General features: G+C 41.6%; 1 protein-coding gene across 1 annotated transcript in view; it reads right to left on the bottom strand.

The window, feature by feature from the left end:
- Positions 1-4,074: 4,074 nt before the first annotated feature.
- IL1RL1 (interleukin 1 receptor like 1) overlaps positions 4,075-16,909 on the bottom strand; it is a 32,177-nt gene continuing 19,342 nt past the window's right edge. The window contains exons 11-15 of the mRNA XM_037807728.1: positions 15,514-15,655; positions 15,275-15,420; positions 10,965-11,111; positions 9,816-9,983; positions 4,075-4,921 (exon numbers count right to left, since the gene is read on the bottom strand). Of these exons, the coding sequence (XP_037663656.1) occupies positions 4,524-4,921; positions 9,816-9,983; positions 10,965-11,111; positions 15,275-15,420; positions 15,514-15,655 (1,001 nt within the window). The 3' untranslated portion in view covers positions 4,075-4,523. The remainder of the gene's footprint in view (positions 4,922-9,815; positions 9,984-10,964; positions 11,112-15,274; positions 15,421-15,513; positions 15,656-16,909) is intronic.

Genomic DNA, 16,909 nt, shown 5'->3' with positions numbered 1-16,909 from the left:
TGAGCTTCTGGGATGTGAGTCCCTGGAGAAGAGGGCTCTGTATGAGGGTTTAACTGAACAACCCTTTGCTAAAGAGGATATGGCTAAACACAGACCCAGTCAGCCATTTCATTGGAAATCAGGATTGGAAATGAAGTTATTAGGAAGAATGTGTGGAAAGTGTTTCTGTTTGATGGTTTGAACCCCCTTGAACTCCATGCAACAAGGATTTTGTGAAATTCATCTGAATAGAACCACTGCCAATATGTATTGAAAGGGTCAGAAAAGGGACAAATTGAAGGAAACATGGGTAGGACCAGCAAAAGTCTGGACCAAGAAGATCATCTTGGGCCAAGAGAGTGGGCCCACCCATGTGTGTGGGAAGGGCGGGTTGGCCCTTGTGGCTGGAGAGGACAGGCTTTGCACCCAGATGTTCAGAGGGTATCACCGTTCCAACAATGCTCAGACAGCGTGGGGTCTGTGCCCATCTGCAAACACTTGGAAGGGAGTGGAGCTGCCACTCCAACAGGCCCAGGGAAAAAATCATCAATCCACAGATGACTCTCAGACCTTGAGGTCTACTGGAATTTGCCAGGCTGGGTTTTGGACTTGACCCTGTTTTCCTTCCAATTTCTCCCTTCTGGAATGGGAATGCCTATCCTATGACTATCCTACCCTACCACTGTATTTTGGAAGCAGATAACTTGTTTTCTGGGTTTTACAGGTCCACTGACAGAGGGGACTTTTGCTCCAGGGCAGACTGTACCTATAATTGGTTTTAACGTAACTTTGTGCCTGGTACTATATTTTACATATGGGAAGAACGTGTCTTTTTTGGGGTCCAGTAGGTTGAATTATGCACCTTAGGAAAATATATTCTTAATCTGAATCCATTCCTATGGGTGTGAACACGTTCTAAGATGTTACTTTTAGTTAAGGCATGGCCAACTGAATCAGGATGGGTCTTAATCTTGTTACTGAGTCCTTGTGGAGAAGGCCACCAGGGAGAAAGCCACCAGGGAGGAACAGAAACTAGAAGTCAGTGGACCCAGAAGGGAAAGGAGAGGACATTGCCATGTGCATTGCCATGTGACAGAAAAGCCAGGAACTCAAGGATCACCAGCCACCAACCCCAGAACACCACAGTCTTCAGGGAGACAGCATCACCTTTCTGATGATTCAATCTCGAACTTCTCTTGTTCAAAATTGTGAGCCAATAAATTCCTATTGTTTAAGCCAATCCACTCTCTGGTATTTGTTTTAGCAGCCAGGAAACAAAGACACCTGACAATAATACTAAACATTGGTGAGCATGTGGAGCTACAGAACTCTCTTACACATCTGGTGGGAATGTCAAATGGTGCAATTACTTTGGAAAGAATTTGTCAGTTTCTTAAGAAATTAAACATATACTTACTCTATGAAATAAAAATATGTCCACAAGAATGTTCATAGCATCCATATTCATAATAACCATAAACAGGAAAACAATCCATATGTCCATCAACAGAAAAATGGTTAAACCAATTGTACAGCCATACAATGAAATACTGCTAAACAAAACAAAAGTGCAAACTACTAATACAGGCAAAACATGGATGAATCTCAAAAACATTATGCTGTTTGAAAGTAGCCAGACACAGTGCTTTATGACTCCATTGATGTGAAATTCAGGACCTGACAAAAACTAATCTATGGAACTAAAAATCAATAAAAACATTGTTTGCCTTAGGGAGAGAGAGGAATTTCCTGGGAAGTGGCACTAGGGAATTTCTGAGGTGATGGGAATAGGGACTCAGTAAATATTTGTTGAAAACTTGCAAAGAAGCCTACAATCTAGTCAGTTAAAATGAATTTTAAAATAAAAAGTAAAAAACAAACGTATGGAGCCAGAAATGAAGTTATCGTAAATTCCATGTTATGATGTCACATATATTTGCTGTAGAAAGAACCCACATTTGGATATATGCTTTCAGACAGCTAATGGGAAGACAGGAACAAAATCAGTTCAAAAATTCCCGGTGCCCATATAGCAAAAACACACCTGTCATTCTGGGGGCAAGGGTGGGGCTGGGGTGGTGTTCCAGTCTGCTAATGCTGCCGTTTTGCAAAACATCAGAAATGGATTGTCTTTTATAAAGAGGGTTTATCTGATTACAAAGTTACAGTCTGAAGGCCATGAACGTGTCCAGTTGAAGGTATGAGCACAAGTATACCTTCAGGGAAGGAAGGCCAATGGCATCCAGAAGACCTCTGTTTGCTGGGAAGGCACGTGGCTGGCGTCTGCAGTTTCCAGGTTGTGTTCCAGCTCCTTTCTCAGCTCCTGTGTATTCTTCAAAGTGTCTTTCTTGGCTGCAGCACCTCCTTCTCTCTGTGGACACTTTTATAGGACTCCAGTGATTCAATTAAGACCCACCCTGAATGGGTGGGGTAACACCTCCATGGAAATTATCCAATCAAAGGTCTTGCCCACAGCTGATCAAGTCACATCTCTATAAAAACACTCAATCAAAGGATTCTAACCTAATCAACACTAATACCTCTGGCTCCACAAGATTGCATCAGAGAACATGGCATTTTGGGGGACATAACAGATCCAAACTGGGAAGAGAAGGAGCAGGGATAATGGGACATCTATTCCTGAAATTGAGGCTTGGAAGAATTTACTCTTTAGAGGTCCTTATTGCGAGAGGACACTGAATATAATAAGCATTAAAATAAACAGTGAATTTCATAGTAACAACTATTACCATTTTTTGAATTGTTTCTCTGGTCCAAAGTCTTCAAATACATTTTTTTTTTTTTTGCATTTGATTTGTACACAAATCCAAAGAGTTTATTACATCTATTTACAGTAAGGAAAATCAGGTGAGGAAAAGTTAAATAACTTGCTCATGCTCACACAACTAACGGAGAACAGAGGTCAACTTGGACACAAGGTTGTCAAGTTCTATGATGTTAACCAATCGGCTATTCTGCATCCTTCCCATTGGCTATTTTTTTAGTAATTAACTATAAGCAGATGGTACCACATGAAAGCAAAATAATCTGCCAAGGTAGGGTAACCAGATTTAGAAAATAAAAATACAAGACCCCCAGTTAAATTTGAATTTCAGATGGAATTTTGTTGTTTAATTCAACTTTAACTTGCATCCTGCACTGTATTTTATCCGACAACCCTAACCCAGGGATAGATTTAGTTATAGGGTACATAGAGGGATGGGTAACTATAGCTCCTGTAGGTAACATCCAGAAGTATGATTTTTCAGTCAGAATTCTGAAAGATATTGAATGGCAGCAAGTTCAAGATTACACTCACTGTCAAGGGTTGGGAGTGCAGTTTTCTTTTGCCTGTTAAATAAGAACTCATATAGTGTATCAAGCAGCTCCACCGAGGGTAGGATCTCCACCCACTTGTAAAATGTGAGGAGCCAAGGGGACCCCAGCCTGCAGGACACTCCACTCTGAGGTCCACTCATCGGTTCCTGTGGGCCCGAAAAGCTACGTGCTGCAGGGGACTGATGGCACTGGATGTGGCTATGCAAATTAACCACCTCTGCCTAAATGCCTTACAAATATCATAGAAACAATACAAGAAATGAAGTTGAATCAACTTTAAAAAAATGCTTTAATTGGGAAATATAAGATATACTGATATGGTCATTGCAGAATTATTTATAATGATGATTGTTAGTTAAGATTGGGTGCATCAACTGTGGCACAACTGTAAGATGTGAAAGTATGAATATTAAAAAAATTTTTTAAATTTAAATGAGAGTGTTAAGTAGAAAAAAATACAAGACCATATACCATGTAATTTCAGCTATATGAATGATATAAGTATGGTGTAAGAATGAATTAAATTTTTTAAAAAGAAGAAAATTTTCCAAAATGCTTATAAGTGTTAATCTCAAGATGCTGAATTTGAGTGATTTACAAAATTATTTTCTTCTTTATACTTTCCTTTTTCTATAATATGCTTCTATCACTTCTTTCCTTTCTTTTTTTACTTATATCACTTCTGTAGGGAGAAAAATATTTCTAAAGAAAATAAAAATATATGAAAGAAACTTTAGAACTGAAAATAACTTGATTATTATGACAAGTTGAATAAAGTATTTGAACAAAATTAGCAATATTGAGATGATAAAACTGAGCATGTGATCAAATAAAATATACTAAAGAAATTTTAGCATCGTGGAAACAGATTTACTTCTGATGTTCTGCTTGAGGACGTTACCCAAAATTTAACTTGAAAACTTTTAGTTTGATGTTCAGTGTGTAGGTCCGACATAGGAATGGAGAAAGGAGCAAAGTGAGAAAGGGAAGGAAATGAAGGAGGGGAGATGGAGGCTATAAATAGCTGGGCATTTTTCAATCACCCACAATCAGGAAAATAAAAGTTACCAAAGGAAACCTGAGGACTAAATACCCTTGACACTCCTGCTTCTGCATGCTTCATCTTCAGCTCCCAAAAACTAGCACGGTGGTGTCATCCAGCTCAGAAAAGTCAGGAGATCTCCAAAATGAGACACTTGAGCACCTTAAAGCAAGCATCCTTGCCCATGAGCACTCAAGGAAGCCAAACTGAAAGTCTCTTTAGGAAGCTTGTTTGGCACAGGCATCTGGTACCTCACACGCTTCCAGAACCTGGAATTCAAGGACCGTTTGTTGGCCACGTGGTCTTTGTGCCACTTGATGGTGCCCTGCACTTTCATAAGGTGCTGGAGAGAATCCCGAGGCTGCCCAGGCTGCAGTCCACCTGCCTCGTCCAGAGCTTCCATTTCAATAAGAATCACCTTGGAGTCATTCTGGATGAGGGCACTGTGCAGGGCAATCTCCTGCTCGTAGGCAAACTCCTCGCTCTCCGTGACCCCCGGCGTCAGGATGAAAATGTGCCGCCTGCTCCTTTGAATGCTGGTTTCCACCGCGGTGACTGCATCTAGTAACAAAAGAAGAGAGTAAGATTGCCTGTTGGCTTGTTTAATCTAATGCTTTGATCATAAATGTTGTGAACTTAAATATAAATCATCTTTATGATCTAGTTGAGTTTCTGATACTGTTCAACTCCCTTATTCAGAAAAGTGGAAATGTACTTGGATAGAGAACCTGCTGTGTTTTTCTTACGTCTTTCACAGTGAGACTGTGAAGGGGGTCCTTCAAGCTAAAAGGGAATTTACAGGTAATTAACCTAGCACTTCATGGGAGATTTAGATTTCAGGTCATTAGTTGCACATTATCTGCTTAGAACATTAGCTTATGTGTTTAAAGGGGCTCAGAATTTTAACTCTCATGTTAAACAGCTCAAACTCAGAAACCCTAGTACGCCAGTTTGAATGTATTATGTCCCCCAGAAAAAGCCATATTCTTTGACGCAGTCTTGTGGGGCAGACGTTTTGGTGCTGATTAGATTTGCATGGAAATGCACCCCACCCAACTGTAGGTGATAACTCTGATGAGATATTTCCAGGGAGCCGTGGTCCCACCCATTCAGGGTGGGCCTTGATCAGTAGAGACATATAAATGAGCTGACAGGCAGAGGGAACTCAGTGCAGCTGTGAGTGACATTTTGAAGAGAAGCTACAGCCAAGAGGGACACTTTGAAGAAAGCACAGGAGCTGCAGATGAGAGACATTTTGAAGACGGCCGTTGGAAGCAGACTCTTGCTCTGGAGAAGCTAAGAGAGAACAAATATCCCAAGTACAACTAAGAGTGACATTTTTGAGGAACTGCAGCCTAGAGAGGAACATCCTGGGAGAAAGCCATTTTGAAACCAGAACTTTGGAGCAGACGCCAGCCACGTGCCTTCCCAGCTAACAGAGGTTTTCTGGATGCCATTGGCCATCCTCTAGTGAAGGTACCTGATTGCTGATGTGTTACCTTGGACACTTTATGGCCTTAAGACTGTAACTGTGTGACCAAATAAACCCCCTTTATAAAAGCCAATCCATCTCTGGTGTTTTGCATTCTGGCAGCATTAGCGAACTAGAACACCTAGTATCTCCAAACTGACCAAAATCTCTAGGAAAGTATTGGATCCACTTTACTGCCCAAGTCTCTCTATTTTAGGAGCTGATTTGACCCAGACTAGAAAAATCTTAAGGAAGAGCAGATCCCCTTCCCAAGTCAGTGTCTATAGAACATCACCTCCATGTGTTTCCACAGTAGCTTCTGGCTGGAGAAATAAAGAACAGATAAAACACCAAGTTCTCAGTGTGAGGAAGTAAAAGCATGATTAAGGAAACAAAACCATGAGTGAAACAACTCAAGATAGTCTTATAGAAGTGTGGCTAAAAGACTGCAAATACGTGTAGTCCGAAAGGAGGGAATAAATGTTAAGTAGTGCCAGATACAGACCTTCTGTCCATCAGGATCCTTGCAGAAAATTTGGTATCCTCAAAAGGACTAAAGAGAGTTTAGTAAAATGACCATTCATAGAAGATGTGGAACTGCAATTCAGAGACCAAAAGGAATCAACAAGAGATGATGTAGAACCCCAAAACTAGGAGCAACAGGGAGCTGTTACCTTCCTCTAGGGCTGAAGAGAAGGGAAAGGTTATGGAACCCAAGGGGTTTAGATGGGCAAGGAGGCCCAACTGACAGGAGCTGGTTCTCCAGGAGGGAAAGCACAGCTCTCCTGGCAACCCAACCAGGGGGAAGCAGGGGCATGTACACCGCCTTCTGATCTCCCATTAGCCAAGCCAAGCCTGGAGCAAAGGGCACTGGGGCCTACTGGTGGGTTCCAGAATGATTAGCCATCCTGGGACGCTGGGTGCAGGAAGGTACAATATGGATTTGAAGGTGTAAATGGAAGATAACTATCATAGGAAAAAACAGTCTCTACTGTGAAAATTTTCTAAAGGAAAAGTAATCTTTTGTGTTGTTCTATTATATTTTATTTGAGGGGTGGAAGGGTGGGGTCAAAGGGACATAAATCGAGGGAAGGAAAGTAGGAAGTCATTCCAAATGAAAGACGAAGTTCTCTTGAGCACCAGAGAGTTGGCGAGCGAGCTTGGCTTGGGAGGGATATGGCTTAAGATTAGGTTGATGGATGTGATGATTTGAAGCTGTATGTACCCCAGAAAAGATCATGTTCCTTTAATCCTTTCCTGTGGGTGGTCCTCTTGTAGGGGGAATCTTTGGTTAGGTAATTTCAATTGAGATGTGACCCACCTCATTCAAGGTGGGTCTTAATTCTCTTACTGGAGTCCTTTATAAGAGGACAAAAGGCATAAAAAGCCCCACAGAAGCTGAGAGAGAGAGACTATAGGAAAGAAACATGCAGAAGCTCAGAGAGGAAGTCACTGAAGCCAGAAGCTAGAAGCAATGAAACCCAGGAGAGAAGCAAATGTCGCCATGTGCTTGCTAACTGACGGAGAAGCCCAAGCTTCCATCTTCAGAGGCTGGGTATCGTGCTGTGGTTGCCTTGATTTGGACATTTTGACAGCCTCAGAATTGTAAACTTGTAAGTTAATAAATCTCCATTGTAAAAGCCAACCCATTTCTGGTATATTGCATTTCGTCAGTTTTAGCAAACTAAAAAAAAACCTGAGAAAGAAGAGATGAAGAGCTTGTGGTCACATGTAGCATGTGGTTTGACATCACAAGCAGTTGACGTCTCTACAGGTTCTTGAACAGAAGTGTAACATGCAAAGAGCATTCAGCTCCACTACTGACCATTTTCCCCACGTGGGTAGCCAATGGGGGAGAGCTAGGAGAAGAGAGCCTCAAGAGAAGAATTGGATTGCATTCTCCTGAATTTTTACCTTTTACAAGCCTCCCAAGCCATTATTAGGCTCCTAATATTACCAAATATCCCAGGATAAATCAAATTCACATGTCATTTGTATCTTCAAATCTATAGGCACACCTTGGCAGGTGAACTCACTGCCCTCCCCCCTACATGGGACCTGACTCCCAGGGGTGTAAATCTCCCTGGCAACGCAGGATATGACTCCCAGGGATGAATGTGGACCCGGCATCGTGGGATTGAGAACATCTTCTTGACCAAAAGTGAGATGTGAAATGAAACGAAATAAAGCTTCAGTGGCTGAGAGATTTCAAATGGAGTCAAGAGGTCACTCTGGTGGACATTCTTACGCACTATATAGATAACCCTTTCTAGGTTTTAATGCATTGCAATAGCTAGAAGTAAATACTACTGAACTCGAGTCCAGTAGCCTTAACTCTTGAAGACAATTGTATAACAACATAGATTACAAGGGGTAACAGTGTGACTGTGAAAACCTTGTGGATCGCACTCCCTTTATCCAGTGTATGGATGCGTGAGTAGAAAAATGGGGACAAAAACTAAATGAAAAATGTTTAGCTTTCATTTAGTTTTGGGGGACAAAAACTAAATGAAAAAATGGGATGGGGGGATGATTTGGGTGTTCTTTTTTATTTTTATTTTTTATTCTTATTCCGATTATTTCTGGTGTAAGGAAAATGTTCAAAAATAGATTGGGGTGATGAATGCACAACTATAAGATGGTACTGTGAACAGCTGATTGTACACCATGGATGATTGTATGGTATGTGACTATATCTCAATAAAACTGAATTTAAAAAAAAACAAAAGAAACAAACAAAAAAATCTATAGGCACTCGAATCCCTCCCTTCAGTAGTAATGCCATTTTAACTTCATAATAAACTAAACATTTACTTTATTGGATGAACTCTCATCATGTCCCGGCTGCATGTACATTCCAAACCTCTCCTGGACCCTGAGGAATTAGAGAACGGTTACAAGGAGGGTACAAACGAACCTGACATGAAAATGGAGGGAGGAGAAAAATAACTACTGAAATGGCTAGAACTGTGTTAAAACTGTCAAAAGCAAATGAAGTCAGCTAGGAATATCAAGGAACAGAAGCCACAGTTTTACTTGTTCATTTGAGAATATAAATTTGCAAACTTTTCAATAATATAGGGAAAGTCTTGAAAACTCCCTGACCTGGTTAATTTTATATGTCAACTTGACTAGTTTATGGTCTTGTAGTTTGATCAAGCACTGGTCTAGTTGTTACTGTGGAGGTATTTTGTAGATGACATGAGCATCTACAAATGAGCTGACTCTTAGGAAAGGAGATGACCCTCCATAGTGTGGGAGGGCCTCATCCAATTAGTTGGAGGTCTTAAGAATAAGAACCAAGGGTTCCAGGAATCAGAAGGAATTTGGCCTGGAGACTACACCCTTCTCTTCTACGTGGCCTCCCGTACAGACTTCCACATCATTCTTTTCTCAGAATTTCTAGCCTCCACCCTGCCCTGCAGAATTCAGATTTGCCAGCCCCTACAATTGCATGAGCCAATTCCTTATAACAAATCTCTCTCTATATGGATTTCTCTCTCTCTCTCTGTGTGTGTGTGTGTGTGTGTGTGTGTGTGTGTGTGTGTGTGTCTGTCTGTCTGTCTGTCTGTCTGTCTGTCAGTTCTGTTTCTCTGGAGAACTCTAATAAACTCACTGAGTCCCTTCAAATATTTTAGCCAATCCCTATGAGTATCAGAACAAAACTACTCAATTTTTAAGTCCTCCTTCAAATATTCTAGAGAGAATTACTAATGTCAGAGTTACCTAAATCCACATAGCAAGGGATGCCTTATTCTATCTTCACATCACCAACATGGTGATGAAGTCCTCGTGACTAGGGTAGGGGTGGAGACAGAGAGAGCAAAGAATAATCACCCCCTTCTGGGGAAATATTTAAAGGCTCTGGTCTTAAGGCCTGTGACAGTAAATGCAATTCCTTCTCAAACACAGGGACAAGTCCACAAATCTCTCAGACTGCTGATAAACATGAATTCTGTCCCTAATGTATATTGGTAGAGTTACCTTCTCCAGGTAGCAGATCTCGTCCATAAATGCATAAGTTATATCCACATTTATTTTCTAGAACATCGGGCAGAATATGATGAACAAAATACTCCACAGACTCGGTGTCCTCGGAGCTGGTTTTATAGTTCCGTGGATAGATAACATAAGCATCATAGATCTTTCCATCTGAAAACGCAAACAAGAAGTATGCCTTCATTACAAGGGTCTAAAAGATACTCATTTGCGTCTTCTGAGATATTCATCCCTGAGTTTTATTGTTATTGGTGAATGTATCTTATCCCCCCAAATATTCTAGAATCAAGAGATAATGATGAAAAACCACTGCCACAAAGTGTAATCAGGAAATCACAGTCTGAATCACAAAGTTCTTTTTACTGCCTCAGACTGACTAGAAATACATGTTAAGGAACAAGCAAGAGCCTGTACAATTTAGTACAAGCCCTACAGTCAAGCTTCTAATAATCGAATGTAATAAGTGTTTACAGTCATTGAAAAAGTGCCTTCTGGATGCTGGCTAGTTCTCAGTTTCTTCTGTATTCTCTGCTCACCCTGGGGAAGTGAAAATGCTAAAGGCTAATAGCAGCAAGAGAGTTGAAATTTTTAAGGAGTCTGAATTTCCCATAAGCCAAACAATGAGCTCTTAATTGGGTCAACTATATGGAAAAACCTACCACTATCTGTCTTCAGAGGAAAGGGAGAGGATCATATTTAGCAGGCAGAACTGTCTTCTATTGTGTGTTACTTATATACATAGGTAAGACGTTTTATGGAACAGGGTTTCTGGTAAAATATACCTGTATTTTGCTGGACCTTTCTAACCTGCTCACATCTAGAAAGCAGGAGCAATTTTGTCAATGTTTTAATTTTATAAGTTTTTGCCAACACACATTTTCCAAAATATTTAAACCTTCCTGGGCTTGCAGCAGATTCTGTTTTGGGGAATTTCATAGGAACAGTGAGCCAGTTGGGGCGAGTACTGGAGCTGTTTAGATGAATCTAAGGCCCAGGAGGATCTATGCGACAGGATGGAGAACGGCTTCTGAGTAGACTCAGGTAGCCTATGCTACCAAGAGATTAATGGACAAGTAATTGACACTCATAGTGGGACTATTCCCTTTGAAGAAAAACTTGAGAGTTGCCACTTACCATTCCTAGTTTTGTAAGGTCTAGTTATGTCTCTCCATAGCAGAATAAAGTCAATCCAGAACACTTTTAGCATGGTCACCAAGACACAGATTAGAATTAATAATGTAATAAATCCTGCAAGTGTGTAGTAGATGCTTTGACAATCAACTAATCAAAAGATAGAGGGAAGAGGAAAATTACCATTATTATCACTGAAACAAGATAAAGTAAATAAATATGTAGATGCTGGTCTCCATTGGGGGTTACAACAGATTCAAGCCCACTTCGAACCTTCACGGTTGCTTTTATAATCAGTAAATTAATCTTTATTGGGCCCCTCCTCTGTATGAGGTCCCAGGCTAGGCATTGTAGGGGATTCTAGAAGGTCTGAGAGCTGGTCTCTGCTCTGGTAAATCACAGGTGAATACTTAACTAAGATGGGAAGAAGTAGAGATAATAGCCGACGGAGACTTTTCGGAGAGCTCACTCCAAACTGGATTGGGTGAGAAAGGCTTCCTGCAGGAGATCTATAAAGGATGGGTAGGAGTCAGAGAGCTGGAAGGAGGGAAGGAAATACACTCCTGGCAAGACAGAAGGCTGCGCTCCAGAGAGCAGAGCTGGGAGTGTTTTCTGAGGAAGAGGATGGAATCCAGTTTTGGGGATTAGTGGAAAGTAAGATTAGGGAGGTGGCTCAGGGCGAGGTTCTGGCCAGACTGGGGACCCACCTCAGCCTTCTCTCTGAAGGTAGCAGGAGCCACTGAAGAGCTTTCCGCAGGCTTTTGACAATGCAAGTGGTTTTCAAGCAAGACGAAGTGGATGTTTTTTTGTGGGAAAAGACTGCAGGCAGTCAAAATGGAATTGGGCAGGCAGTTTCCAAAGTATTTTGGGTGTGAGGTGAGGAGGATTGGAACTCATGTAATAAAGGGAAAAGAATGGCCAGGCCTGGTGTGGGAGCATTAAGAAGAAAGAGCCAACAGGTCTTGGAGATGTACATTGTCTCTGAGTGGTTGCTGGCACAGGAAAGCAGGGAAAAAATAAGGTCCATCTAAGTCTCTAAAGCATATTTGACAGAGAAGTCAAAGTCCTGGACATACTCATTACTTCTTGCCTGGCGAGAATCATTTAGCCATCACTGAATGGTGTCCTGTACCCATTGCTTCACCAATCACCACTACATATGCAACACGGTCCCCATCTTCAAGGACTTTAGCAGGTACATATGGATTGAACACGGGTACTGTCATCATTAACGGTGTTTGGGGCAGTTTTCAATTTATTTTCCTTCCTATAATTGCCAATTATCTTATCTAAAAATCATCCCACTTCAAGATGGATGTGAAAACAATCTCAGATGAGATTTGGCTATATGGATCTTTTTTTCATTTTCATCCCAAGTCTCCAAGTATGGGCTCCCAGTTTTGATGCAGGAAATCACTGGCCCATATTCACAGTCATTTACCACCCCAATAGTTCATCAGCTACTTGAGTATCCTGAACTACGAAATTGAGAATTAAGTTGAAGTGACTCAACGCGGTGGGTAGAACTGAAAATGTTCAGCAAGCTTACTATCGGCATCGTCACTGGATTATAGGTAATTTATAGGTACTCTTTAAGTACATCATTTCAACAGGATTCCTCTCCAGTTCACTCTTTCTACAAACCCTCTCCAAATGTATGCCCGGAATCTATACTTATTGGGACCATCGTGAAATCACTATACCTGTGGGTGGCTGCTTTCAAGAGATTAAAATAAGTCGAATTTCAATATCTTCCTAATTGCTAGTGATTTTATAAATGTGTACGTAATCCTTGTACAGGAAGACAACACTAACTTTCATTTAGTGTCTATAAGCAGGAAAACACCCCCTATGTTTGAATCCTGCCTCTCTATAACTGTGGTCCTTGGCAAGTTATTCAATCTCTCTTTGCCTCATTTCCTTATCTGTAAAATTAGGAGGATATCGATCATCCCTCCCTCATGGGGTTGTGAGAAAATAAATGAGAAATTAAATGTTAAGTAGCTAGACAGTGACTTGAACCTCGGAACAATGTATAAATGGATACTATTATTATTATGACCATTAAATACATATTTAATAATATTCATACAATGGGGATATAGGCTTTTTAAATTTTTGTTTTTCTCAACTCAAGACAATGCTGCCATTTCTTTTATTCTATTAGATATAAAGGAATTCATCACGACAATTCAACAGCAGTAGAAACAATTTTCCTTTAGTTTACATGGTTTTTGGAAAAGGGGATAAGCTTGTTGATTTGAAAATAAAAACAGGTAAAAATATCAAATACAAACAAAGCATGAAGAACAAAATCAATAAAAACAAGTTACGTGAAAACAATTCTGACAAGTAACCAGAGAGCATTCATAAAACGTAAAACATAAGCCCACGGATGACAAACGCAGGGCTGGGTGGGGAGTGTGGGTTTCTCTTTCTGTGGGGATCCAATATCCAAACTCTGCCCTAATATAACATCTTGACACGGCCCACATGCTCAGGGTAACAAAATTATAACCCGCAGTTACCTGACAGTACAGGAAACGCAATAGTACTTACAATCACACGTGAGCCATGATTCTGTTTGTTTGATAAAATGTTGCAGTTAAGGGACAAGAAAAAATTCCAAGCCCCACCTTAGACAGATTCTTGTCACAACTATATCAAATTGGGGGTCAGCTTTCCCTTCACCCCCAATTTTTTTTCATCATTCCGTGCTTCTGTGTGTTTATCCCAATTAATCTGAGCCACACACCATGTATGGGTGTGAACTAAGAGTTTAACTCTTCCGTTGGCTATTTGATAAACATATTAAATGGTTTTTTCAGAGTTGTAAGATCGCTAAGTGGAGCAACAAGTGTAAAATATCACTGGATCAAGTTTTTTGTTTCCATCATCTCTATGAGATGAAATGCTTCATCTAATAAACAGGATGTCGTTACACGGAAAGACCAAGGACAGATGAGGGTATCCACAGGCTCTCGGAAATGAAGTATTCACAAAGCTATTTTCCATGATAACATTGCTTGCTTTTTCATTTTCTGGAGGAGCAGGGGAAAGCAGCAGGCTGCCCCAGCAAGCAGGCGCGTTTCATCATTGGCATTGCTTAACGTTGTCTGGGGATAGTGATAATGAAAAGCACAACAACTTTTAAACGATTTTATTACTGTTTTCAAATTCTCTAAAGAAAATGTATCCCCATACTGCTTGCATCCCCGTCACCCTGCCTCAGTATGCCAGTTATCTGTGAAAGAAAATGTTGCACTTTAATGGGTTTTATACAGTGTCTGAAAGTAATCCATCGAACGGTAGTCTTTTTTATATTTTTTGTCATAATGATAATATTTTACTGCATCAAATTATAACAAGGTTCTTGAAAGCAAGTTGGATTCATACAAGCTAAAAACAATCTAGCCTTTCCAGTTCATGGGGAAACTTTCTGTTTACCAAGCATGAGTATAAAACATTGTTATGCTGTATAATTCAGCCTTCTGGCTCACAAAGTTAGCAATGTGTGGAAATACTGTTTTATTGATCACTTTGGTGTGCATCCATTTTTTCTTTCAACAAATATTGATTGAGCATATGCTGTGTGCCAGGCAATGTACTATGGACTGAGAACACAGAGACGGCTAGGAATGGAGCTTGCAGGTTGTGCCCGAATTGCATGTTGAATAACAGGATAAAGATATGGGTTCAGCTGCCACAGTTCACCTGAGTTCCACTTAAACTTGATTTTTTATGAAGTATAACAATGATAATGCCTTTTTGTCATAAAATAATATCTAAGATTTTTGTACTAAAATGGCCAAGGGTTAAATATGTCACCTTTCCATCTACTGTGCCAGCCTCACAAACAAAATGTGTGCCCATTATGGCAAAAAAAATAAAATAAAATTATTAAAGAGGTGAAGAACAAAAGAACATGCTCAAAATTTACCACTGGGGTGTTTTCTTTCCTGTGCAATGAGACAGAGAGCGTGGATAAGGTTGGGAAGCAGCAAGAGGAACAAGGAAGAAGATGGGAGTTGAAGAGGGATCAGCAGAGGGCAGGGGGGCCAGGAAGTTGTAGAGGGATGCGGGCGAAGCAAACAGGATTTTTTCACCAGAAAATTCGAATAGGATGACCCAGACAGCAAGCGTTCAGGGTGCCCGAGAGGAGAAGTACATTTTAGGAGATGGGCCATTTCCTTGGTCTGGATGGCTCCCCGTGGAGCCAGATGCCAATGCATTTTTCTCTAAAAAACATACTTTCAGCCTACAGTTGATACATTGCAAACTCAGGTGACAAAAGTCTCACAAACACTCCTTACTTGGGTTCTTCTGCCTTAATCTTACGGTGTGTCTTCTCAAGCCATGCGAATTAAAGGCCAGGCAGTCGTACTCGAGGGATAAATCCTCTTCTTTGACATCAGATATTCTTAAAATAGTGCTTAGACAAGTCAGCTGGTTGCTGGAACTAAGAGGACAACTCATTACTTTTCATGCTCACTTGGTAGTTGCAAATGATGGGGGAGGGGAAGAGGAGGTTCTAACTTCAATAAAAAAATACCTTTGATTTTGCCCCTTCTCCTGATGAATCCTTGTCTCACTAAGGTTCCCAACTTTGCTTTTGTTAGCATGCCACTGGACCGAGGCAAAGTTCTGAAAGCCTTTCCCCATGCATGCTGAGCAAGTTACATTTGCTGATTTTCCTAGATGGGCAGTAAAGAAATTCACCGATAAAATTAAATTCTGCAAACTGAATTAAATTTCATTTAATTTAATATAAAAATGTTTGTCTAACACCCAGTGTGTGGCCCAGCACTGATTGCTGGTTTCCTTCTCCACCTCTAGCCCTTCACCTTCCCAGGCCCTGGCTTTGCCTCCTCTGCTCTCCCCATTATCTCCACTCAACTCCTATGCGAGTTTGAAGCTCAGCTCCCACTACCTTCTCATCTGCAGGGGAAACTAAAAAAGCAAATGACTCTGATTTTACCAACTCCACCTTATGATACAGTCTTTCCCTTTACAGTAAATTGTCGTTTCTTTTGAACAGCTCTCCTCCCCACCTTCCTCCTCCTACCAAATTCTCTTCTTTGCATTAGCTACATTTGGAGTTAAAACTATATCTGCCCCATGGGGAATTTGGAAGGGGCTCACGAAGCCTGACCTGAACACAATCCCTGTACCTAATACCTACTACCTAATACCTCTAGCAGCATGGCTGCCTTCGTGCCCTGGGATTTGCCCTCAGCCAGCCCTGTCTGAGCCCTGAGCACTGTGCCAAGAGCCAGGCATTGGAAGCAGAAAGAGCAGAACAAGGAGCTGGGAGTCTATTGGGAGGTGACAAGGGTATAAGCAAATGATCACCACGCCAGGTGTTCTGCTGTTGTAGTAGAAATACGGACAAGGTGACATGGGGGTAGAGAGGGAAACCATTGCAGGGAGCAGGGCTGCCGATTGCACCTGCTAGTGCTGCTGCTGGAGCTGGGCCAGGCCGAGGCCCTGTTGTGCTCAGCAGGGAAGGAGGGCGGGATGGGGAGATTCCCCGGAGGGGTCGCTATGGAAGCCCACTCATGCAAGATGAGAAGCAGGAGCAACACGGGCAAAAGCAGGGGAGGGTAGAAAGCCCTGCACGTCGAGCGAGGCGGGCAGCGTGGTGGGGGCGCAGGTAAGTGGGAGTTAGGGCTCGGGTGAGCCAGGGGAGGTGCGGGCCAGCCCATGCAGCGACTTGGTCTGCGTGGTAAGATCTTTGAACTTCATCCCATTTGTCGTGGGAAACCAGGAAAGGCAGAGACGGAAAGAGCCAGAAAGTCCGGGTTCTCGCCCGTCTGTCGTTTATGGTGCGGGACCTTGGGCACGTGAGTCTCTCGGAGCCTAGGTTTCTCCCGTGCCAAGTGTGCGCTGGATGTAGCGCCTGGGCAGAGGTGGGAAAGAGACGGGTGCAGGCGAGCCCCGGGAATTAC

Source organism: Choloepus didactylus, chromosome 17 (assembly GCF_015220235.1).
Source record: "Choloepus didactylus isolate mChoDid1 chromosome 17, mChoDid1.pri, whole genome shotgun sequence".
In the NCBI taxonomy this organism is placed as follows: Eukaryota; Metazoa; Chordata; class Mammalia; order Pilosa; family Megalonychidae; genus Choloepus; species Choloepus didactylus.
This window is presented reverse-complemented; position numbering and strand designations above follow the sequence as displayed.